Source organism: Salvelinus alpinus, chromosome 3, assembly GCF_045679555.1.
Source record: "Salvelinus alpinus chromosome 3, SLU_Salpinus.1, whole genome shotgun sequence".
In the NCBI taxonomy this organism is placed as follows: domain Eukaryota; kingdom Metazoa; phylum Chordata; class Actinopteri; order Salmoniformes; family Salmonidae; genus Salvelinus; species Salvelinus alpinus.
This window is the reverse complement of record NC_092088.1, coordinates 21,153,381-21,178,918: the sequence shown is the minus strand read 5'-3', so window position 1 is coordinate 21,178,918 and position 25,538 is coordinate 21,153,381. Positions and strand designations below refer to the sequence as shown.

Here is a 25,538-nt window from a genome sequence, read left to right as displayed (position 1 = left end):
GCGAGCAGTTGAGCACACAAGTCCTCATCCAACCCGCAGTCCAAACCTTATCCTCAGAAAGAGCCGATTAGTCCCAATCTGAACCAACCTAAAGGGGATTAAATACTACAATCCAACACAAATACAGAGACTTTATAAATGATTCATGAGCTTCCACCCTTTATTTTAATGAATATTTCATACATTTAAGCCCAGCCATCCACATCAGTTTCTGTCAGGGCTTTTCTTTTAGCTGAGATGACAGAGAGTCAGTCCCCTGTGTATAAGGAACTGGGCATTAATCGCTATTGAAAGCGTTACATGTATCTGAAGCGGCTGAGGTTTTTATCAGTGAGACTGTAGGCTAGGCTACGCTAACGTTAGCGTAGCGTTAGCCTAGCGTTAGCCTAGCGTAAGTCCCAGCACGCTGTCTGTCTGCCTACTGGGCCTGAACTGATCCCCTTCTATCCACACGCCTCAGCGCTATGTAACCTGATCCTAATTGGTCTGGTGTAGGCATTATTGCAGCGGCTTGTATAGTGTTCTACTACTTATGGTAGATTTACAACTGCTGACTGCAAAACACCTAGCTACCTCCAAAATGGGCAATCTGCCAGAAATATATGCGAGTTTGTCAATGTATTTTTATGTGATAGAAGTTCGTAGAACTGTTACAGCAGAACAGATAATACCTCGTACCCCTGCACATCGACTCAGTACTGGTACCCTGTGTACAGTGTATATAGCCAGGTTATCGTTACTCATTGTGTATTTATTATTACTTTTACTGTTATTATTATTTTTATTATTATGTGTTATTACTTTTCAATTATTTATACATTTTCTCTCTCTCTCTGCATTGTTGGGAAGGCCCGTAAGTAAGCATTTCACTGTTGTTTACAAAGCATGTGACAAATAACATTTGATTTGATAATACCCTTTCCACATGATCACGTTTAAATGAAAATAGGATGTAAAGATACATTCTGCAATATGAACAACTTTTCAATGATCATTTCAGTTAGTGATATAGGCCCATTTGATTTTTGAATAATGTCATTTAGAAATGCCTCATGAGCTAAGAACAACTGTCTAACCTCGTTATAACACAATATAAGGTTGTTTTACTCCAAGGTTTGTCGACAATGTCTTTGTTAATGAACAACACCCAGTAGTATTGATTTTTATCATGCATTTGGGGCTCCAAAAATAGGTTCACCTCAGACCATTACAGCATTGAGCATTCACAATGTTCTCGCTCAGTGAAGAGCAGGAAGCTACTAAAGATCATGTTATTGTCAGTATCATCATAGAGCCTACACCCTTCAGTGACATACACTACCGTTCAAAAGTTTGGGGTCACTTAGAAATGTCCTTGTTTTTGAAAGAAAAGCTATTTTTTTTGTCCATTTTTTAAATAACATCAAATTGATCAGAAAGACAGTGTAGACATTGTTAATGTTGTAAATGACTATTGTAGCTGGAAACAACAGATTTTTTATGGAATATCTACATAGGCGTACAGAGGACCATTATCAGCAACCAACACTCCTGTGTTCCAATGGCACGTTGTGTTAGCTAATCCAAGTTTATCATTTTAAAAGGCTAATTGATCATTAGAAAAACCCTTTGCAATTATGTTAGCACAAATGAAAACTGTTGTCCTGATTTAAAGAAGCAATAAAACTGGCCTTCTTTAGACTAGTTGAGTATCTGGAGCATCAGCATTTGTGGGTTCGATGACAGGCTCAAAATGTCCAGAAACAAAGAACTTTCTTCTGAAACTCATCAGTCTATTCTTGTCCTGAGAAAGGCCAGCATCCCGGAGTCGCCTCTTCGCTGTTGCCGTTGAGACTGGTGTTTTGCGGGTACTATTTAATGAAGCTGCCAGTTGAGGACTCGTGAGGCGTCTGTTTCTCAAACTAGAAACTCTAATGTACTTGTCCTCTTGCTCAGTTGTGCACCGGGGCCTCCCACTCCTCTTTCTATTCTGGTTAGAGCCGATTTGCGCTGTTCTGTTCTCTCGCTGGCTGCACTCTGTCTCACTGGCAGTCTCTTTGGCTTCCGCTCCTGACAGTTCAGCTTCTTGGCTTGAAATGATGTATACATAAGCCATTAATGCTCATATAAAGCAGATGAGGAAGAAAATGTTGTTCATCGTAATTCGTACACAGGTGTATTAGGCCTACCTGCATTCTTGTTCTTCAGTTCCCTCCACCTGGCTCTCACTGGCTGTCAGTCTGACCTCCAAGGCCGTATTGTCTGTCTTCAGTTCGTCTACTTCTTTCGTGGTGATTCTCTGCTCCTCTGTAAGGCCCTCACTTGCTGCCACTCTGGCCTCCGTGTTCCTCAGCTTCTCTCTGCTCCACCACCATGTCTCTCAGCTCCTTCATCTCATTCCAGATGTCAGGTGTGGTTGTGTGTTCGTCGGTCGTCCCTCGGCTCTCCATCGGAACTTCGCTCAGTCTGCTCTCTCTCCCTGCGCCGTGACCCTGTTGAGCTTTGTCTCTGACCCCTCCACTCTGTCCCTGAGCCCATGCCACAGACAGACAGAAGAACAGCAACACTAACAGAGTTACAGCACCCCTCAGTCTGAAACGATGCCTTTTAAGATACAATTTGGCTTATGAGGGTCAGTTCCCCTTATACATACACATTTTAGTTAGAACAGCGTCACATCAATGCAAATGTTGCTACTAAAGTCTAGGACATTTGATAACATACGTTTTGCCATGTAAGACGTAAGAGGTCAGCAGCTGTTGTTTAATAAATTATCCCCTTATGTCTCGTCAGGTTGAAACCATGTTGTTTCTCTTGTTGTCATTCCTTTTGTCAGTGACTTTTGCTTCACTTAGGGAGATACTGTACCTGCATACTCTGTTATTAAGGAAGACTTTGATGATGAAGAAGTGTGTCTTGATTGTACCGGAGTATTTTTCCCTCCTGTCTCTCGGAGCTCAGCTGCGTTCTCCTTTTGTGTTCTTTCATGCTGTTTGTTCGCGGCTGTGCTGTCAACTAGCGCCGTGACAGTTTGTATATGCTCTTTTGCTGCAACTTCTCATTGCACCAACAACTTCCCACTTCCCACTGTTGAACAATCAAGGCACAGATGTTTCCTATGAGTTCATAATTACATATTTATTTGATATTTTACAATGCAAACCGAATTAATACCGGCTCATGTTTGAGCCTCCTTGAGTTGGTGATGTAATTAATTCGTTGTAGGCTATTTTGAGTATAGTTATTCACGCTTGGATTCACCGCACTAGCAACAAGAAGATAAAGTAGTGCCAGGCGTTCCACATTCAAAACAATCCACTGACCTGATGCATCCCCCTGAGTGGAAGGATATGGATAGACGGGGCTCTCACCATGGCAACCAAGGTTTGGCTCCCAGCCAAGGTGCACTGCTTTCCTCCGATATGACCTTCATTTAAAATGTTCCCCGACTCCTCATAGAATCCCCCCTTGCTTTCTATCCTCTGGCATGTCTGTTCATGTACAATACAGTATGTTCTACTTGTCTGGATTTCTAATTGACAGACCTGATACAAGCAACCATTTCTGATGGTTTCTTTGTTTCAGTTAGTGATTTTTAGCGTCTGACAGTCGGTCCTTGGAGGCAACACAAATTATTTATATCAAAATTCGTATCAGTATCCGTAGCTAGTCTGTTTCCTCCTCACTTCAGTTCCAGTATTCCCATTGTTAAAAATCCTTTGTCACACAGTACATGAGCCCAATGATGGAACATGGTGATCATGTATAGAGGATGTCAGTCTAATGAGGGTTTCAGAGCAAGCCACTGCCTGCTGCCTTGAGCATGTGGCGATGCTGTTGCTGTTCACCCGAGCGCTGGATTGATTTATGCTAATACCCGTTGGCCCAGTGTCTCACCCAGCGTCCCTGGTGATTGCCTGCGGTCAGAGTGTGTGTGTGTTGTGCCCTTGTTAAATTGTGTCACACACTCCGCTTGATGCCGTCTCCACCCACCTTGGTGTCGAGCATGTCACTGGAAAACCAGCCGGATGTCCCCAGAGGACAGGGAAATAGTGGCGCTCAGCATTGGATTGTAGTCGAGTGTGTCGCCCCGCCGGCCCAAATTGACTAGGCTATCCGTCTTTCCATGTTTGATTCGTTTTGTGGATGACATAAAAGGATATTTTGTTTAGCATGTCTGGTCGGAGACTGTGAATGGTATATGGATATTCAGTAAGCCTAAAGCAGTTGCATCACTTGGTGTAGCCTATATATCTCTACGTTTACATGAAGATATATATCTCTCAAGCCCCCTACACATCCAGCCATTCTCATGGTACGTGATTTGTGCCGGCCGGCCTCTCTCTACCCAGCATGCATTTCAAAGCGCCCCAATAAAGCCTTACCAATCTGTCCCACTTTGTCTGGCCAAGACACCCCCAATTTGGCTTTGACGAGCTCGTAAATCTGGTGCCCCAAAGTCAGGGCAGCGTGTGGCTAGTACGACCCAATGTTGGAGGGAGGATGGAGGGAGTCTGTAAAAAGCTGATCAGATGGCTTTATTGGAGAAGACGGAGTTCCGGCCGTGTTATTGGCCTGATTTACACATGTTCCCCTGGGTGTCGTCCTCTCCTCTCCCCACCTTCCTACTCATGATCATCCCACACTGTCTGCCCCTCCTTTGTTTAAGCACAGCCAAGCAGTGGGGTGTGTGTGTCGGGCAGGCGGGCGGGCCACCTAAGTCCATGGTGAATACACACATCCCGCCGTTTACCTGTTGTATATTTTAGTCGGCTTAAGATAATTCAGATAGATTTAGATTATGTTTGGCCTTATCCAATGCAGCTGTTGCTCTTCCTGTAACCGGCTTCGTACTTTTAGCTCAGGACACATCGCATTCAAATGTATGTTTATACAAAGGGCTTGAGTGATGCTAAGTAGCTACCATCAATTGGCAATATTATGACACGACTGCCACAGTTGTATCATAATATGTGACTACAGTATTTTGTGGTTACAGTATTTTGTCACGTAGATAACATTTCTCATGTCTGCCCATATGGAATGTTTAGGAAGAGATGTACTGTATGAAATCTGCTTGCGAGGTTCTTCTAACTCGAGAGCTTCTTTTGACACGCAAGCCATCCCACCATCTCTCTGCTCACAATCCTAGTCTTTGTTTAAAATCAAAGTAAAGAAGGTCATTTAGGGTCCAATAGCCCTACAGTATATTGCTCACAATCAGTTTATAAAGTGGCAATATTTAACCAAATTCACATAGAAATGTTTTGTTATAGATCTGTCATTCTTATTGAAAGCAAGTCTGAGAAGCGTTAGATCTGTTATATGTGCACTATTTCTATGCTTTCCGTTCTTAAGGGTTTGTACATCAGCTGAAAATACAATATTTTTGCTTAATGAAAATATATTTCACAGCGGTTTAGATGGCACAATGATTCTCTGCACTATACACTATTGCTTATTGTTTCACATAAACTGAAATTAGGCAAAGTATTAGAATTTTAGCAACCAGGAAATGGTGGAGAAATTTTTGCATATTGCACCTTTAAGCATATTCTGTGAATCTCAACCCAAGACCATAATACACTCGGGTCCCTTAAGAAATATCTTTAATTCTCCATCTCCATTTTAATATGTTATATTATAATATCTTATCTCAATGCTGTTCGCCTTAAACAGACTTCATTTCTCCAACATTTGATCAAATCTGAATTAGAATGTTTTTTTTGTAACACTGTTAGCTAGTGGGGACCATCTATGAGTTGGATTCCATTCATTTATTCACCTCATCATCATCCTTGTCACGTGGGAGGATAGTAACAGACTGTATTCATTACTGCACACTGTAGCAAAACATTTTGCAATGAAAAACGAAAATGAGGGTTTCTTATTGGACATGTTCAGTTAGTCCCTCTCGATTTCCAGTATTTTTTTTCTTCTGTTTGCAGCCTAATAAATACAGCTCATGGGTAGATGGGACCGATGAATATGGATCACTCTGATCTTTCTCTTCCCTCCTCCATTATTTCTGTGTCACCTAGGGCAGCAAGGTGGGGGACGGGGGGAGTGTGAGGCACATGGGCAGAAATAATTGTATTTTGTGGTTTATTTTTAAATACCAACATTCAAATCTCAAGGTAGTCGAATATATTTTTTTGTACCGTTTCAAATAAAAATAACTATTTTCTTTGATATTCAAATACAGGTCTCAGAAAACCAAGTCATATTTGAAAGTATTTTGAATACCTCTCAGAAAACCATATAATATTTGAAGGTATTTGAAAATATGCAAGTTATTTGAAAACAAAACAAATGTGATGACTGCCAAATGTTTGATGAAAAGCCAAAAATTACAACAGTTAGTTGAATTAGTTTATATATATGATCATTAGCACATAGTTTGGAGGTCTCTTGGATATTAATCTTAATATTGCCTATAGCCTATAATTAAATACACGAAGGACATGGAATCACCTCGACATTAGAGTACAGTGCATTCGGAAAGTATTCAGACCCCTTCCCTTTTCCACATTTTGTTATGTTCCAGCCTTATTCTATAATGGATTAAATAAATAAAAAATCCTCATCAATCTACACACAATACCCCATAATGACAAAGCGAAAACAGTTTCGTTGCGAATTTTGTACAGATCGTTGCGACATGGGGCCATGCATTATCATGCTGAAACATGAGGTGATGGCGGCGGATGAATGGCAAAATAATATAATATAATGGGCCTCAGGATCTCGTGATGGTATATCTGTGCATTCAAATTGCCATCGATAAAATGCAATTGTGTCCGTTGTCCGTAGTTTATGCCTACCCATACCATAATCCCACCACCACCATGGGGCACTCTGTTCACAGTGTTAACATCAGCAAATCGCTCGCCCATAAGACGGTGAGGCTGGTTGGACGTACTGACATTTTTTTTTAAATGGCGTTGGAGGCGGCTTATGGTAGAGAAATTAACATTAAATTCTCTGGCAACAGCTCTGGGGGACATTCCTGCAGTCAGCATGCCAATTGCACACTTCCTTTAACTGGTGTTTGGTTATGCCGGCTCTTTTCGGTAATAGTCCAACATGCAAGCTGTTCAGATTTATAGCTACTAACTTGAATGTGAAATGTAATTATGTTAATAGTTGTTTTTGCTTTCTTGCTTGAGCTCATAAAAAACGTACATACAAGTTAGTTTCTGCATTCTTTTCAATAAAGGTCCAACATACATGCTGTTCAGATTTACAACAGCTAACTTGAATTTGACATTTTAATCATGTGAATCTTTGTTCTGGCTTTCTTGCTTGAGTTCATTAAAACATACATAAAATCCAGTTTATGTATCTAAAATATATAGAGAAAAAAAGTCTGTTTATCAAATATAGGCTGCCTTTTATTTACATTTTACTAGTATTATATATTTGTTTGTTTCATACTCTAGACCATACATCCTATTCACGTAATAGTTGTTATTGGGAGGTATCAATAAAGTTTATTCATTTCCACTGTATGAACCTCTCCATCCCCTTCTCTCTCTTCGGTCCTATTCACCAGGTATGGCGCGGTACCATAGCCAGGATGCGTTACCGGCGCATGCGTGCCGCCGTCATCATCCTACGGGCCTACCGCCGCTTCAAAGTCAAGTCTTACATCCAAGACGTCAACCGCAAATTCAAAAACGTGCGCTCCATGAAGGACCACGGCAAGCACGTCAAGTGGCCCACGCCGCCCAAAGTCCTGAGGAGGTTTGAAGAGGCGCTGCGGAGCTTGTACAACAGGTGAACAAACAGCAAAGGTTGTAATATGACTTGTTTCACCTCTGTTCAGACAGAACATCAAGCATTGAACGCGATGCACTGTAAGCCCCTTCCATCGGTGTATCATCAGTGTGGTAAGAATTCTGTGGAGTGTCATAGCCAGGGGTGCTGTTTTAAACTCCAACCGGTTTCCTTTGAAGGTGCTTACCCATGTTTCCTCCAGCCTCAGCTCTGCGGTGGACATTTCCCCCATCAAAGTCTCATTCACTACTTTCATCCGGAGAAAGTGAAATTCCACACGTAAAGCCTCGAAAGTACAGTTTCAAGGCAGGATTTTTGTTGTCAGAGAGAGTGCAGCCCCCCAAGAAATCACTGTTCTGCAATATCGTCACGTCAGAAATGGCCAATCCTGTTGTCAAGGCTATAGATTCTACTGTATCAGAGTCGATATCTTGGCTCCATTGCTATTCCTGTGGGTGTTTCCATGCTGCTTTAGGTGGTGGGCGTGGATGCTGATCAAAGACATGACTCCAGAGGAGAAGCTGCGGATCAGAGCCAAGGGGGCCACCCTGGAGGCCCTCAAGGACCAGAGACCTGACCTGGGGCTGCAGAGGACCTGGGAGGGCAACTACCTGGTGAGTTGAACTGGCTGGGTGGGGGGGTTCTGACACTGTAGCTATGAGCTCCTCAAAGGAGGAGGTTAGCGGTTGATGTGTGTGATTTTAGTTTTTTATTTAAACGTAGTTGTAAATGTGTGTGTGCGCCGTGTGTATGCGTGCATTGTTGGAACTAAAATACAATGGAAAGAGGTTTGTCTTTGTAGAGTTGATGATCTTCATGACAGTCTTTATCTGTGCGTGTGCGTGTGAGTGTTCAGAAACGAGACAGTCCTGACACAGCGTCCTCCTTCACCTTGGTGTCCAGTGAGCTGCAGCGTAAGGACAAGTTCATGAGAGTTCTCTTCTCCTGCAACGTGCGTAAGGTACGTAGATGCGGACGCGCACACACCCGCACACACACCCACACGCACACAATAGAGAATCCGATCACATCTGTCACACACACACACACACACACACACACACACACACACACACACACACACACACACACACACACTCTCACCTAAATGTCTCTGAGTTTAGCCAACTCCCAGTGCCGTGTGTCTGCTGTGGGGGCGACTGATGAGGACCTTTGTGTTTCTCAGATCAACCGTTTCCACAAGGCAGAGGACCGGGCCGTCCTCATCACAGACCGCCACCTGTACAAGATGGACCCCCTGAAGCAGTACAAGCCCATGAAGAGCATCCCCCTCTACAACGTACGATCATCTCCCCTGTGTTCTTAATGTGGTGGATTTGATGGCGTTGATATTGATGGGAATCTTACTAGCTGCTGCTCCAAACAGCATAATGGATCTCTCTAAATGATTGTCAATTGATAATTAATAACAGCACGGTTTGAGGCGGAGGAGGAAATTGAACGTTATGTTGAGATAATGGAATAATTGTCTTTCCCATGTCCTGGTAGACTTCCATTGAAAAAAGATTAGATGGGATTTTGTTTGGTTTTAAATGATCTCTCGTCTCTTATTATGCTATATACGGAGACTGTTATTTGTAGCTAAGGCAACAGCGTTTAAATGTGCAACTCTCCCAATCCTTTCTCCGCTGCATTCATGTTATGTTAAAAACATTCTCACTGATTGGTGGACTATAAGGCACACAAAGACTATGAGCCTTGTTTCCATGGTGAGAATCCTCATGGTTGTTTTTAGATTCACAGCAGTGCGTCCCTGCTTTTACCCAAAACATCCTGGCTTTTTATCAGAACTCTGTTTATGTAACCTACACCCGCATTTAAACCTCTGTCCTCGTTCCACGTACGAGTCAAAGTGCGAGGCAAAGTATAATCTCTGGTATTACAGTACAGGCAGATACTAACAGTCTGTGGGGGGGGGTGAGGTGAGAGAGAGAGAGAGAGAGAGGGAGGGAGGGAGGGAGGTAGAAAGGTGAAAAGGTAATCCGTCTGACCAGATATTCCCTCCCTGTGCTGTTGTAATGAGTGAGAAATGAGCTGAGGCGTACGATAGCAACTATGACAAGGAACCATGGTGTTCAATCTGGAAAAACTGTCAGGAAAGAATTATAGGATGGACACCCCGGTCCTATCGCTGCATCTGTAATGGAAATTGAAAAGCAGGGCTAGGAGGAGAATGGGGTTGGCTGAAGGGCTATCGGCTATTGTTTACACACACACACACACACACACACACACACACACACACACACACACACACACACACACACACACACACACACACACACACACACACACACACACACGAGCCTGGAGAGAGAAAGTGTGTGTGCTGGACACTCGGGCTGAAGCTTCAGTATTGTTAAATGGAACAGACTGGGAGACATAAGAAGACTACTCGGAGAGGTAGAACATGACGGTACCCACAATACTTACAGTATAGAACATTGTGTACAGCTACAGTACAGTACCAGTCTGTGTTGTGTTGTGACAAGGTATGGGTGGCATACAGAAGATTTGGTAAAAGTCCATATGATGGCAAGAACAGCTCAAATAAGCAAAGACAAATGACAGTCAATCATTACTTTAAGACATGAAGGTCAGTCAATCCGGAAAGTTTCTTCAAGTGCGGTCGCAAAAACCAAACGGTCGCACCCCCCCCACACACACACACGCACATACGTATGACGAAATACTCCATTATTCTGAATGTCATCTATAGGAGCTAGAGAGCTGGTCAAGGTGAGAGAGTAGATTGGGATGGAGACGTATGGTTGCTAGGGGAGCCAGCGATGCATGACGAGAAACCGTCGATTACTTGAAGGTCAGATGGAGGGGAAAGGCCTGTAAGATTAGCGAGCTAGCTGGGTTGCTGCCACGCTAAACCTTGGCTGCCCTTGTGTTTATTTCCTGCCCCAGGAACCAGAGGCAATTTGTGCATCCCAAATGGCAACCTATTCCCTGTAGTCCATAGGGCTCTGGACGAAAGTAGTCCGCTATGTGGGGAATAGGGTGCGACTTGAGACGCATCCACTAGGAGATGGATAGCTCCCCATACGTCCATGCTACTGAGGAGTCATGGCTGTCTACCTCCGATTTATAGGTCAATTAACCACCACCTTGTGGTGCATACAGCGATCGTTAGTGTGTTAACTGTTGTGTCCTTGTAAAAAAAAAAAAAAAAAAAAAACGTAAAAATAAAACAAATATCCGTTGTACGTCCCTCTCTACCTCCCTCCATCCCTCTTTTTCCCGACACATTCCCTTTGCTTCCTGCCATCTTCTTCCCTCTCCCTCTCCGGCCGTTGCTCTCTCCCTCCGCCGTTGTCATGCCAACTTCCCAGGAGATGGGGTTGTCATGGCGACCGTGCAGGAGGGCAGATCAGCTGATGTCTGGTGTCGTTCAGGCATGTGCACAAATCGCCTGGCTGCTACATGTGCTCCGCTTTCCAATAGAGGTTATTTGTCTTTCCTCTCACTCTCTTTCACTCTATCTTTCCATCTCCAAACATGTATTGTTTCCCCAGTGTTTCCCCCTAGGATTGTTTTCATCAGCGGTGGCGAAGTTAGTATGGGTGGGGGGGAGTGGTCTCCGACCTCTTGGTCACATAGACAAAATGTTGCTGTTTTAAACAAATTTCCTGCAATTTGACACATTTTGCCATGGCTTATGCGTGTTTTTAGGTTATCTCCAACATTGAGTGACTCCAACATTCTAACAAAATCAATGGTTTCCTCATGCCATAACATTTTGTGCATTTTTTCTTCTCCCTGACTGTCAAGTTTTTATTTTGGTGGTTGTTAGTTTTCAAAGATGATCTTATCAATATACACTCAGTGTACAAAACATTAAGAACACCTTGATAATATTGAGTTGCACCCTCCCCTTTTGGCCTCAGAACAGCATCAATTCGTCGGTGCATGGACTCTAAAAGGTGTCAAAAGCGTTCCACAGGGATGCTGGCCCATGTTGACTCCAATGTGTCTTCCGCATTTAGCCCAACCCCTCTGAATCAGAGAGGGGAGCTTCCTTAATCAACATCCACTTCTTCGGAGCCCGGGGAACAGTGGGTTAACTGCCTTGCTCGGGCAGAACGGCAGACTTTTACCTTGTCAGCTCGGGGAATCGATCCAGCAACCTTTCGGTTACTGGCCCGACACTCTAACCACTAGGCTACCTGCTACCCACCTGCACGACATTTACAAAATCAAAGGTAGAGGGTCTCGTGATAAGCTGTAGACCACACTATCTACCTAGAGTTTTCACCGGTATTTTTCGTAGCTGTCTACATACCACCACAGACCGATGCTGGCACTAAGACCGCACTCAATGAGCTGTATTCCACCATAAGCAAACAGGAAAAATGCTCATCCAGAGGAGGCGCCCGGGGACTTTAATGCAGGGAAACTTAAATCCGTTTTACAAAATTTCTATCAGCATGTTAAATGTGCAACCAGAGGGGGAAAAAACTCTAGACCACCTATACTCCACACACAGAGACGCATACAAAGCTCTCCCTCTCCCTCCATTTGGTAAATCTGACCATAATTCTATCCTCCTGATTCCTGCTTACAAGCAAAAATTAAAGCAGGAAGCACCAGTGACTCGGTCAATAAAAAAGTGGTCAGGACTGTTTTGCTAACAGAGACTGGAATATGTTCCGGGATTCTACCGATGACATTCAGGAGTACACCACATCAGTCGATGGTGTCGATGCACAGTGACCGTACTGTACATACAACAACCAGAAGCCATGGATTACAGGCAACATCCGCACTGAGCTAAAGGCTAGAGCTGCCGCTTTCAAGGAGCGGGACTCTAACCCGGATCTTATGCGCTGACCAACTAGCAAGTGTCTTCAATGACATTTTCAACCTCTCCTTGTCCGAGTCTAATACCAGCATGTTTTATCCCAGGAACCCGAGACCCACTCCAATTTGCATACCGCCCTAACAAATCAACAGATGACGCAATCTCTATTGCACTCCACACTGCCCTTTCCCACCTGGACAAAAGGAACACCTATGTGAGAATGCTATTCATTGACTACAGCTCAGCGTTCAACACCATAGTGCCCTCCAAGCTCATCAATAAGCTAAGGACCCTGGGACTAAACACCTCCCTCTGCAACTGGATACTGGACTTACTGACGGGCCGCCCCCAGGCGGTAAGGGTGGGTAACAACACATCCGCCACGCTGATCCTCAACACAGGGGCCCCTCAGGGGTGTGTGCTCAAGTCCCCTCCTGTACTCCCTGTTCACTCATGACTGCACCGCCAGTCACGACTCCAACACCATCATTACGTTTGCCCGATGACACAACAGCCTAATCACCAACAACGACAAGACAGCCTATAGGGATGTCAGAGACCTGGCCGTGTGATGCCAGGACAACAACCTCTCCCTCAACGTGATCAAGACAAAGGAGATGATTGTGGACTACAGGAAAAGGAGGACTGAGCACGCCCCTATTCTCATCGACGGGGCTGTAGTGGAGCAGGCTGAGAGCTTCAAGTTCCTTGGTGTCCATATTAACAACAAACTAACATGGTCCAAGCCAACCAAGACAGTCGTGAAGAGGGCAAGACAAAACCTCCTCAGGAGACTGAAAAAATGTATCATGGGTCCTCAGGTCCTCAAAAGGTTCTACAGCTGCACCATCGAGAGCATCCTGACTGGTTGCGTACGGCCCAGTACATCACTGGGGCCAAGCTTCCTGCCATCCAGGACCTCTATACCAGGCAGTGTCAGAGGAAGGCCCTAAAAATTGTCAGACTCCAGCCACCCTAGTCATAGACTGTTCTCTCTGCTACCATGTACCGGAGCGCCAAGTCTAGGTCCATGAGGCTTCTAAACAGCTTCTACCCCCAAGCCATAAGACTCCTGAACATCTAATCAAATAGCTACCCAGACTATTTGCATTGCCCCCCCCCCCCCGTCCCCCCTTCTTTTACGCCTCTGCTACTCTGTTATCGATGCATAGTCATTTGAATAACTCTACCTACATGTACATATTACCTCAATTACCTTGACTAACTGGTGCACCTGCACATTGACACTGTACCGGTACCCCCTGTATATAGTCTCGCTATTGTTATTTTAATTACTTGTTCCTTTTATTTCTTTTTCATATTTTTTAAACCGCATTGTTGGTTAGGGGCTTGTAAGTAAGCATTTCACTGTAAGGTCTACACTTGTTGTATTCGGCTCATGTGATTAATAAAATTTGATTTGATTTCAATGAAAGAAGCCGAATCGAAAACGCCAATCTGACTGTTTCATTATCCCAACTCATTAAAAAGAAATGAGGCTCGTTCCAATCAATTAACTTGTTCATTTAAATATGCTGTCACGAACACGAGCATATAGTGTTGGGAGTATACCTGTTGAAATCGTTTCTAACCCCTGGGCTCATTTCACTTTCAGTTATATCGGCTAGCTATTGGTGGAGCAGCTAGCTATTGGTGAAGCAGCTAGCTATTGGTTGTTTACCCCTTGACGCGTGGTGCCATGGTGGAGCTGTCACATTTCCTTCATCTGATGAAGATGGAATAATTATTATTTTGTCCCAGTATGATGCTGGACTAAGGGGGTAATGTGTAAGACTCTTTCCATAGTCTACTCTACGCTGTGCTTAATGGGGCCTAGACTCACAGAGACAGGGGGAAGGAGTGGGAAGGGATAGAAAAAGAGAGGTAGGGAGGGATAGAAAGAGATGGAGGGGAAAAAAGCAAGAAACTATAAGCTTTGAGCATTAGATCTTAACCTCTGAGCTGTATTGACCTGTGGGAGAGATAGAAAGATAGGGGGGGAAGAGACCGAGAACGAGGGTGTCTGAGAGAGAGGTAATTAGACACACCATGACGTTTAGGCATGGCCCTGACTTTTAAGCGGTGTTTACCTGTGATGCTATTAAATAGAGGTTAGGGCTAGGTCTAACACATTTGGTGGGGTTTTGCAGAGCTCAGTAAAGCCCAACTACACACCTGCAGAATATTGGCATCTGACCACACTGGCTGGTTCAACGAGCCTCGATCAGAAGTCATTGATTAGTCCTGTGGGATCAAGATCAATAACTGAAAACATTTCTATCTTGAAGAAGATATTTGGCCACATTCTTCTCAGCCTCTCTGAGCAAACACTTTTTCATATTTTTTTTTTTTACAAACAGAGTTCTGCTCGGTTCAGTTCATAGTTATTTAACAGTATAATCCACTCAGCAAAAATCCATCAGCAAAACAAAAGATGATTCATTCCAGAGCAAACAAATGCACAATATACAGTCTACTTTTCATTCTCTTCATTATGTTCCTTAGAGATGTTATGTTCCGTTAAATATAAAATCACACCAGGAACAATAACCCTTGAAGCAGCCAGACGTTACACACAGAACCTTGGGGTTTTACCTGTCTATTGCAGTCTGTGTAGGACCATGTCAGAATAACCCCTGGTCCCTTTCCTTACCAAGCAAATGAAGGGTGATGGATTGTAATTTTGATTCAGTCTGAGAACCGCTAGTGTATTGCTGTGTCCATTGAGCTGCGCTAACTCAAACTTCCCTGGTGTGTGTGTCTGCGTACTTACGTGTGTGTCCTCTCTCTCTCTGTCCTACCAGGTGACTGGGATCAGTGTGTCCCCTGGTAAGGATCAATTGGTGGTGTTCCACACTAAGGACAGCCGGGACCTGGTGGTTTGTCTAAAGGGCATGATGCCTGTCGGGGACAGCCGCATTGGAGAGCTGGTGGGCACCCTGCTCAGCCACTTCAAAAGGTAACCAGTGGGTGTTTATGTGTGCCATGCATGTGTCTGCCTTTCTGTCTGTTGGTCGCTCGGTCAGGTGGTCGGGTCGGTCAGTGGGTGAGTCTGTCTGTCTTTCTACTCGTCTTTCTGTCTGTCTGCGTATGTTTGTGACGTGTGTCTGCAGGGAGCCATAGAACCAGTACAGCTATACAGAACCTGGCCTCCGCAGGAGGTTGGTGGCACCTTAATTGGGGAGGACGGGCTCGTGGTAATGGCTGGAGCGGAATCGGTGGAACTAAATCAAAAACATGGTTTCCATGTGTCTGATGCCTTTCCGTTCGCTCCGTTCCAGCCGTTAATATGTGCCGTCCTCCCTTCAGCAGCCTCCTGTGCTCTCCTGTAAGCAAAGTCCAGTACCTTCTGTATGGTGCATTCTCCCAGATGTGCAGACAGTAAAGGAGATTATGGTCCAGGCCAGCTGTCTTCCCCCCACCTACTGTGTTACTTACTCACTGTCCCTTCGTTCACCCCTGGAAAAACTGCACACGCAGCAGCTTTGAACTGCTCTACTGTCCCACCTGATATGGTACTGTACATCTATTATATACCAGGGCTTGACATTGAACTTGTTTCGACACTTGTCCTTTGGGCAAGGAGGACAGATTTATTTTTACTTGTCCAAAAGCTCAAGTCACTTGTCACTTGTCCCCCCCCCCCCCCCCCAAAAAAAAATGGTTGTCTCGTTGTATGAAGCAAGGAACCCCTTTACAAAATAAAATGCATTACTATCTTTTTTTACCACAGAGAATCAGACAAAAATGTAAGTTACACTCTGCCTGTTGGCTTCTTTGCATATTCAAGGCTGTCTCAAAATACAACACTGCCCCTTTAAGGCTCTCCTGGAGGATGGTTGGCCACCCTAGGTAGTCTATCAAATATTACAACATTACAATTATAACCAAATGCATTTTATGTCTTTTATATAATAATTCCCTCCAGGGCTGGTAATTAAAGGTGCCCCGTTGTCCGTTGGATGATTAAAAATATGTCTACGGTTCAAAAGTTCTGGGACGACAGATCCAAAATTCATACCGCTGAAAATAAAAAAGCAATGAGGTAGATGCAACAGGTCAGACCGTTTATCTTAAAATGTTGATGAAGTTGTAATTCTTCATATTATAAGATCAACGATGTGCACATGGCTGTAGGCTACGCGCTAATGTTCCAAAATGCTTAGCGTCAAAACACCGCTCTCAAAAGCGCACCGCACGCACCAGCGGTTTCATGTGACAGAGATTCAAATATCCGTTACAAATGAAGAGAGGAGATCTAAAGATGCATCAACTAGCGCGGGTTACTAATAGGACTAGGATTATGCCTTTTGCTGCTGCACAATTAAATAAAGTTGATTTGAAAACCAATCTTACATGAAAAATGCTGGTTTCAATGACATATTAAGTGTTTAAGTAATTCCCTCAACATTTGGGCGTATTTTGACTAGGCTACTTTGAAACAAGGTTAGACTTGCTTCATAAAAGGACATCAAATATCCAGGTTTTAAACAAGTGTATCTTTAAATAGTTTTAAAATGCTGACTACCTTTGCTCAGATTCAAGGTGGATGATGTCAGGCACTGTCCTTCACTCTCCGCTCTTCTGACCATTTGATCTGAACCAACCGAGCCTTGAGAATGTCAACGAAATCCAGCCTTTTAGAGGTTAATGTTAATTATTCCTCATTATACCTGTCATGTTAATGTTAATGTCATGCTATTTTTAAGTTGGGGCTTGTATGATAGATGATTGCAGCATGTCAAATCAAATCAAATCAAATTTTATTTGTCACATACACGTGGTTAGCAGATGTTAATGCGAGTGTAGCGAAATGCTTGTGCTTCTAGTTCCGACAATGCAGTAATAACCAACGAGTAATCTAACGTAACAATTCCACAACTACTACCTTGTACACACAAGTGTAAAGGGATAAAGAATATGTACATAAAGATATATGAATGAGTGATGGTACAGAATGGCATAGGCAAGATGCAGTAGATGGTATCGAGTACAGTATATACATATGAGATGAGTAATGTAGGGTATGTAAACATAAAAGTGCATAGTTTAAAGTGGCTAGTGATACATGTATTACATAAAGATGGCAAGATGCAGTAGATTATATAGAGTACAGTATATACATATACATTATATTAAGTGGCATTGTTTAAAGTGGCTAGTGATACATTTTTGATCAATTTCCATCAATTTCCATTATTAAAGTGAGCTGGAGTTGAGTCAGTATGTTGGCAGCAGCCACTCGATGTTAGTGGTGGCTGTTTAGCAGTCTGATGGCCTTGAGATAGAAGCTGTTTTTCAGTCTCTCGGTCCCTGCTTTGATGCACCTGTACTGACCTCGCCTTCTGGATGATAGCGGGATGAACAGGCAGTGGCTCGGGTGGTTGTTGTCCTTGATGATCTTTATGGCCTTCCTGTGACATCGGGTGGTGTAGGTGTCCTGGAGGGCAGGTAGTTTGCCCCCAGTGATGCGTTGTGCAGACCTCACTACCCTCTGGAGAGCCTTACGGTTGTGGGCGGAGCAGTTGCCGTACCAGGTGGTGATACAGCCCGACAGGATGCTCTCGATTGTGCATCTGTAGAAGTTTGTGAGTGCTTTTGGTGACAAGCCGAATTTCTTCAGCCTCCTGAGGTTGAAGAGGCGCTGCTGCGCCTTCTTCACAACGCTGTCTGTGTGGGTGGACCAATTCAGTTTGTCCGTGATGTGTACGCCGAGGAACTTAAAACTTACTACCCTCTCCACTACTGTCCAGTCGATGTGGATAGGGGGGTGCTCCCTCAGCTGTTTCCTGAAGTCCACGATCATCTCCTTTGTTTTGTTGACGTTGAGTGTGAGGTTATTTTCCTGACACCACACTCCGAGGGCCCTCACCTCCTCCCTGTAGGCCGTCTCGTTGTTGTTGGTAATCAAGCCTACCACTGTAGTGTCGTCCGCAAACTTGATGATTAAGTTGGAGGCGTGCATGGCCACGCAGTCGTGGGTGAACAGGGAGTACAGGAGAGGGCTCAGAACGCATCCTTGTGGGGCCCCAGTGTTGAGGATCAGCGGGGTGGAGATGTTGTTACCTACCCTCACCACCTGGGGGCGGCCCGTCAGGAAGTCCAGTACCCAGTTGCACAGGGCGGGGTCGAGACCCAGGGTCTCGAGCTTGATGACGAGTTTGGAGGGTACTATGGTGTTAAATGCTGAGCTGTAGTAGATGAACAGCATTCCCACATAGCTATTCCTCTTATCCAGATGGGTTAGGGCAGTGTGCAGTGTGGTTGCGATTGCGTCGTCTGTGGACCTGTTGGGGCGGTAAGCGAATTGGAGTGGGTCTAGGGTGTCAGGTAGGGTGGAGGTGATATGGTCCTTGACTAGTCTCTCAAAGCACTTCATGATGACGGAAGTGAGTGCTACGGGGCGGTAGTCGTTTAGCTCAGTTACCTTAGCTTTCTTGGGAACAGGAACAATGGTGGTCCTCTTGAAGCATGTGGGAACAGCAGACTGGGATAAGGATTGATTGAATATGTCTGTAAACACACCAGCCAGCTGGTCATGTTTACCCAGCTGTAGAATACCTACATTATAATTAAGCCAAGGCACTTTATCATATCCTTGCTCTTGTCTGAAACGGGTCTATTTTGTGGGGGAATGTGCCTGAACACGCCTCTGCTCCGATGCTATCATGTCTCATTGTATACGCGCTCTCAGCGAGAGAGAGAGAGAGAGAAAGCCCTCTGCCATTGGGTTCCTCTTAATTAGTCTCCATGTGCTCCCTATAGAGGCCCATCTATCACAATGAAACGTGGCCAGAACAAAAGGCCACGCCGAGACATCTTAGTGTGTGTGTCCATGTACACTGACTACACCAAACATTAGGAACACCTTCCTAATATTGAGTTGAACCCCCCTTTTACCATCAGAACAGCCTCAACTCGTCGGTGCATGGATTCTACAAGGTGTCGAAGCGTTCCACAGGGATGCTGGCCCGTGTTGACTCCAATGCTTCCCACAGTTGTGTGAAGTTAGTTGGATATCATTTGGGTGGTGAACCATTCTTGATACACACGGGAAACTGTTGAGTGTGAAAAAGCCAGCAGCGTTGCAGTTCTTGACACAAACCGGTGCGCCTGGCACCTACTACCATACCCCGTTCAAAGGCACTTAAATCTCTTGTCTTGCTCATTCACCTTCTGCATGGCACACGTACACAATCTATGTCTCAAGGCTTAAAAAGCCATCTTTTTAACCGGTCTCCTCCCCTTTATCTACACTGATTTGAAGTGGATTTAACAAGTCACATCAATAAGGGACAATATCTTTCACCTGGATTCACCTGGTCAGTCTATGTGATGGAAAGAGCAGGTCATAATGCTTTATGTACTCGGAGTATAATGTGTGTATAATGTATGTATAATGTGTGTATAATGTGTGTATAATGTGTGTTATGTGCCCTACACATCCCTGTAGATGTAACATTTATCTGTCCTTCAGCGTGGTGCACAGCCCACACAATACTGAGCAGAGCGCCATAGCAGCTTACATCACACACAGGGACCCAGAGTCAATGGCTGGCTTTTTAATTCCACAAATGTACAGCATGTGTAGTGCAGAGTGATAGTGACAGTAAGTGTAAGCCCCACTCCAAATAACACTCGTTCTTTCTCTGTGTAGTTAGTGTACAAGAGTTCCAACTTTCAATATGGGGGCTTATTTCACTTGGGGGGGGGGGGGGGGGGCTTTCAGAATTTGTCCCCTCAAAAGACTACTTTTCAGATTGAGTTCGCGACTTGACGGGTTTGTTCAAGAAATGTCAAAGCTGTCATATTTTACGAGTAGATAGGCTCCCTCTCAGAATGTATCGGGGCCAAATCTGTTGAGAGTAAAACAGACGCGGCGAATTCTGCTCCACATGTGAATAAGAACATAACCCTCTTATCGGCTGTGACGCACAACAGTTGTCTAGAAACTCACAAATAGTCCAGCCGCTTCTGCATGAAAACGGATTATATCCCCATGCTCTCACTTCCTCCCTCGCTCTTTTCCTTTCTCATCCCTTTTTCCTTTTTTGTCGTTCCCCTATTTTCATTCCTCTTCTTTGTGTCTCTCTGTCTCCCTGTTTATCTTCCTCTCTCTCTCTGTTTATCTTCCTCTCTCTCTCTGTTTATCTTTCTCTCTCTCTGTTGCTCTTCCCTCTCAATGTTTCTCTTCCCTTTCCCTCTGTCTCCCTTCTCTCTGTTTCTCTTCCTCTCTCTCCTCCCTGTCTCTCTGTCTCTCTGTCTGTCTCTGTCTGTCTCTGTGTCTGTCTGTCTCTGTGTCTCTGTCTCTGTGTCTGTATGTCTCTGTGTCTGTATGTCTCTGTCTCTGTCTGTCTCCGTGTGTCTCTGTATGTCTCTGTCTCTGTGTGTCTCTGTATGTCTCTGTCTCTGTGTGTCTCTGTCTCTGTCTGTTTCTGTCTCTGTCTGTCTCTCTGTCTCTGTCTGTCTCTCTGTCTCTGTCTCTGTCTCTGTCTCTGTCTCCTCTCTCCCTGTCTCTCTGTCTCTGTCTCTGTCTCTCTCTCTGTCTCCTCTCTCCCTGTCTCTCTGTCTCTCTCTCTTTCTTTCTTTCTTTCTTTCTTTCTTTCTTTCTCTCTCTCTTCCCTCTCTCTCGCTCTCTCTCGTGCTCTCTCTCGGTTTCTCTTCCTCTATCTGTTTCTCTTCTTCTCTCTCACTCTGTCATTCTCTTACACCCCCCTCCATCTCTCCTGCCCCCTCCCTTTCCCCCATCCCTCCCTCTCCTCTCTCCTCCTTCCCTCCCTACCCCTCTCCCTCCAACTCAGAAGAGGAGAGATTAAATATTTAAGGTGATGAGCTGCTCTGCTCTGCTATCTCTCCTATATTTAGCCCAGACCTCTGTTCTATTGACATGCACCCCACTGCAGCACAACACACCACACCACAACACTCAACACACAACTCATTAGTAGAATCAGGTGTGTTACTGCAGGGCCGGATCAAAAGCCTGCATGCATACCTAGTACGTTTATATATTTACGTTTGAGTCGTTCAGCAGACGCTCCTTTCCAGAGCGACTTACAGGAGCAATTACGGGGTAAGTGCCTTGCTCAAGGGCACATCGGCAGCTTTCCAGGAGGAGGACTGACCACTGCTTATACATCATCCACCCTACATGCAGTACATTACAGTCGACTGTATATGACCCTGATACACACTGAGTGTCCAAAACATTATGAACACCTGCTCCTTCCATGACATAGACTGACCAGGTGAATCCAGGTGAAAGCTATGATCCCTTATTGATGTCATCTGTTAAATCCACTTCAATCAGGGGAGGAGACAGGTTACAGAAGGATTTGTAAGCCTTGAGACAATTTGAGACATGTATTCAAATCAAATCAAATTTATTTATATAGCCCTTCTTACATCAGCTGATATCTCAAAGTGCTGTACAGAAACCCAGCCTAAAACCCCAAACAGCAAGTAATGCAGGTGTAGAAGCACGGTGGCTAGGAAAAACTCCCTAGAAAGGCCTAAACCTAGGAAGAAACATAGAGAGGAACCAGGCTATGAGGGGTGGCCAGTCCTCTTCTGGCTGTGCCGGGTGGAGATTATAACAGAACATGGCCAAGATGTTAAAATGTTCATAAATGACCAGCAGGGTCAAATAATAATAATCACAGTAGTTGTCGAGGGTGCAACAAGTGCAGCAGGTCTGGGACAGGTAGCACGACCGGTGAATAGGTCAGGGTTCCATAGCCGCAGGCAGAACAGTTGAAACTGGAGCAGCAGCACGGCCAGGTGGACTGTGGACAGCAAGGAGTCATCATGCCAGGTAGTCCTGAGGCATGGTTCTAGGGCTCAGGTCCTCCGAGAGAGAGAGAGAAAGAGAGAAAGAGAGAATTAGACAGCATACTTAAATTCACACAGGACACCGGATAAGCCCGGAGAAGTACTCCAGATATAACAGACTGACCCTAGCCCCCCGACACATAAACTACTGCAGCATAAATACTGGAGGCTGAGACAGGAGTGGTCAGGAGACACTGTGGCCCCATCTGATGAGACCCCCGGACAGGGCCAAACAGGCAGGATATAGACATGTATTGTGTACGTGTGCCATTCAGAGGGTGAATGGGCAAGACAAAATATTTAAGTGCCTTTGACCGGGGTATAGTAGTAGATGCCAGGCACACCGATTTGTGTCAAGAACTGCAACGCTGCTGGGTTTTTCTCACTCAACAGTTTCCCGTGTGTATCAAGAATGGTCCACCACCCAAAGTTCATCCAGCCAACTTGACACAACTGTGGGAAGCATTGGAGTCAACATGGGCCAGCATCCCTGTGGAACACTTTCGACACCTTGTAGAGTCCTTGTCCTGACGAATTGAGGCTGTTCTGAGGGCAAAATGGTATTGCTACTCAATATTGGGAAGGTGTTCCTAATGTTTGGTATAGTCAGTGTACATTACATGTGCATTACATTCAGCTTTCCCGATCACCAGTTCACACCTGTCCTAAAAATAGCCTCCTTGTTAATTATTAATTTATTTCAGGAATTATAAAGAAGCTAACTCGCCGAAATACCAGCAATGCACAAGCTCTGTCTTCAAGTCCAAATTCAAACGTCTAGCTATGTTTTTCTACTCTATGTCCGTCTGATTCGGACTCGGACCTACTTCCCTACTTTTCCATATAGTGACACTTCCCTTTGTTATGGTTTCTAAACTATACATTGTGCTCCAGTGGAACCCGATCCAATGAGAAAGTTCCACTGTGAGATGTGTAAGTCCCTGACAGAGATGACTCTGTCGCGGTTGTCTCGGTCCCTAGATGTAGCTTCGTTTCTCCGTTGTGTAGCGCTGTATTTGAACTACTGGGTTCTCAGAAAAGAGCGTTCTGTGGCAGGTTGTCTTGCTGTTGTCTTGCTGTTTCAGTGACTACTGTAAGTCCAGAAAGTATTAGCACGTGGGATGGAGGGAGAGATCCTTGTGAAGGCAATCGATGGATGAGTGTGTGTCTCTGTCGCTGTCTCTTCCTCCACGCTCTCTCTTCTCGCCCTCTCTTTTTTCCCTTTCTCCTCTATCACTCTTTCCTCCCAACTCTCTCTCTCTTTCTTCCCTTTCTCTCTATTTCCTCTCTCTTTCTTCTCTCTCTCTCTTTCCTCTCTCTCTTCTCTCTCGCCCTCTTTATTTTCTCTCCTCTCTCGCTCTCTTTCTTCTCTCTCTCTCTCTCTCTATTTCCTCTCTTTCCTCTCTCTCTTTCCTCTCTCTTTCTTCTCTCTCTTCACTCTCGCTCTCTTTCTTCCCTCTCTTTCTTCTCTCTCGCTCTCTTTGTTTCCTCTCTCTTTCTTCTCACTCTCTCTCTTTCTTCTCACTCTCTCTCCTTCTTCTCTCTCTCCCTCTCTCTCTCTCTCTCTCCAGGAATTCTTTCCTGTGTTCTCCCCACTGTGGAGATGAATGGTGTTATTCTGGGCCCAGCCTAACCCGGTAATAAGAAGGAAAGCATCCCTCGCTTAAGAGCACTAGGGAAGGACAGGAAGAGAGGGCGCTCGACAGACTAAAGATATGAGACACTCTGCACTGTAATACTGTTCATGTCTGTGTGACACCAGTTATTGGACTTAACTGTTTGCTTCGTCTTTCTATCATTTTGTTGTTTCGTTTCATTCAAGTTCTCTTCTTTCGTCATTCCCTTGTTATGTGTGTCACAGATTGAGGTTGGCCCAGATTTGACAGGGCAGCGTAGTTATATGATCAGATCAAGCCCTCAGTTCAGCCCCAGGTCAGAACATAACCGAAAAGCTACATCAGATCAATACAGAGGCTACGGGCTTCATACTGCTGACTCATGAGAGAGAGAGAAAAGATGAGCCATAGGAGAGAGAGAAGGAGATATAAGCGACTGTAACAGATCTGTTGGTTGTTGTCAGCCAGGTAGCAGAAGTCTGAGGCCGCTGATTGCTCTGGCGAATCCTCTCTGCTCTCCTCCCCGAGCAGAGAAGTGGGCATCTGTTGTCCTTTCCGGAGAATGACGATCCGTTAAGTTTGTGTTATTGCAGTGTCAGTACAACGGAAGCGTGATGAATATTCAAACCTTGAAGAAGTGCTGCTCGGCGTGAACAAATGTGCCGTGCTGCACTTTCCTGTGTAATTCGAGATGGCAACATCATCATCACGTTTAAAGACACTAAGACAGACAGAGGCGGTGTGCTGCTAACTGGTGATTTTGTCTCCCTACACCATCAAGGTCAGCCTTTATGCTGAGTGGAGCATTTCAGACTTAAGGAAGTCATGCTCCCCTCCACTCCCTCTCCTTTATCCCTCCTTCACTCCCTCCCACTTTCCCCCCTCCCTCTCCTGCCCCCCCCTTGTTTGTCAGCTTTCCTCCCGTTTTTTCCTCCATCCCTCTTACTCTTCCTCCCTCCCTCCCTCCCTGTGCAGTGTTGCAGATGCAGTTGCCATAGCGACCAGCCGATCCATGTTTGTCTGATATTTAGTCCAATAATAGCCCTGCTGGCTGAGAACTAACTCATCTCCTCTGGAGACGGGGGGGGGGGGGGGGGGCAGACAGAGAAGGAGAGAGGAAAAGGATGGAGAGAGGCAGAAAAACAGTGTCAGAGAGGTCAACAGAAGCTGTAGGAAGGACAAAGAGAGGGGCAGAGGGAGAAACAGGGGGCTAGAGGGAGGGAGAGTATTTTTTATAAAGCTCATCTTTTTTTAGCCATGAATGGATCTGTCTCCATCCTTATACATTATCCAGGTGATGGATTGGATGGTATTCCTGTCATGTAAAACTGTCCAGAGCACCAATGATAGACATCCGTTTAAACTCATTTGCTTTCCAAAAACATACTTTAAAATTGTGTTTTAGCTACCTCCTGCATAAATGGATGTATGTGTGTGTGTGTGTGTGTGTCATCATAACACACTTATATGTGGCTACAGCCACCACACACACACTCTTTTTG

At 44.9% G+C, this 25,538-nt stretch overlaps 1 protein-coding gene and 1 long non-coding RNA gene across 2 annotated transcripts in view; one reads left to right on the top strand and one right to left on the bottom strand.

The window, feature by feature from the left end:
- LOC139570237 (unconventional myosin-Id-like) overlaps positions 1 to 25,538 on the top strand; it is a 120,583-nt gene that overhangs the window by 77,355 nt on the left and 17,690 nt on the right. Inside the window, exons 17-21 of the mRNA XM_071391943.1 lie at positions 7,535 to 7,758; positions 8,234 to 8,372; positions 8,615 to 8,719; positions 8,945 to 9,058; positions 15,394 to 15,548. Coding sequence (XP_071248044.1) covers positions 7,535 to 7,758; positions 8,234 to 8,372; positions 8,615 to 8,719; positions 8,945 to 9,058; positions 15,394 to 15,548 — 737 coding nt within the window. The remainder of the gene's footprint in view (positions 1 to 7,534; positions 7,759 to 8,233; positions 8,373 to 8,614; positions 8,720 to 8,944; positions 9,059 to 15,393; positions 15,549 to 25,538) is intronic.
- Positions 145 to 3,856, bottom strand: LOC139570236 (uncharacterized). The gene is made up of 3 exons (XR_011674036.1): positions 3,303 to 3,856; positions 2,169 to 3,066; positions 145 to 2,069 (listed from the first exon to the last, which is right to left on the bottom strand). It is a non-coding gene; the product is annotated as an uncharacterized lncRNA (long non-coding RNA).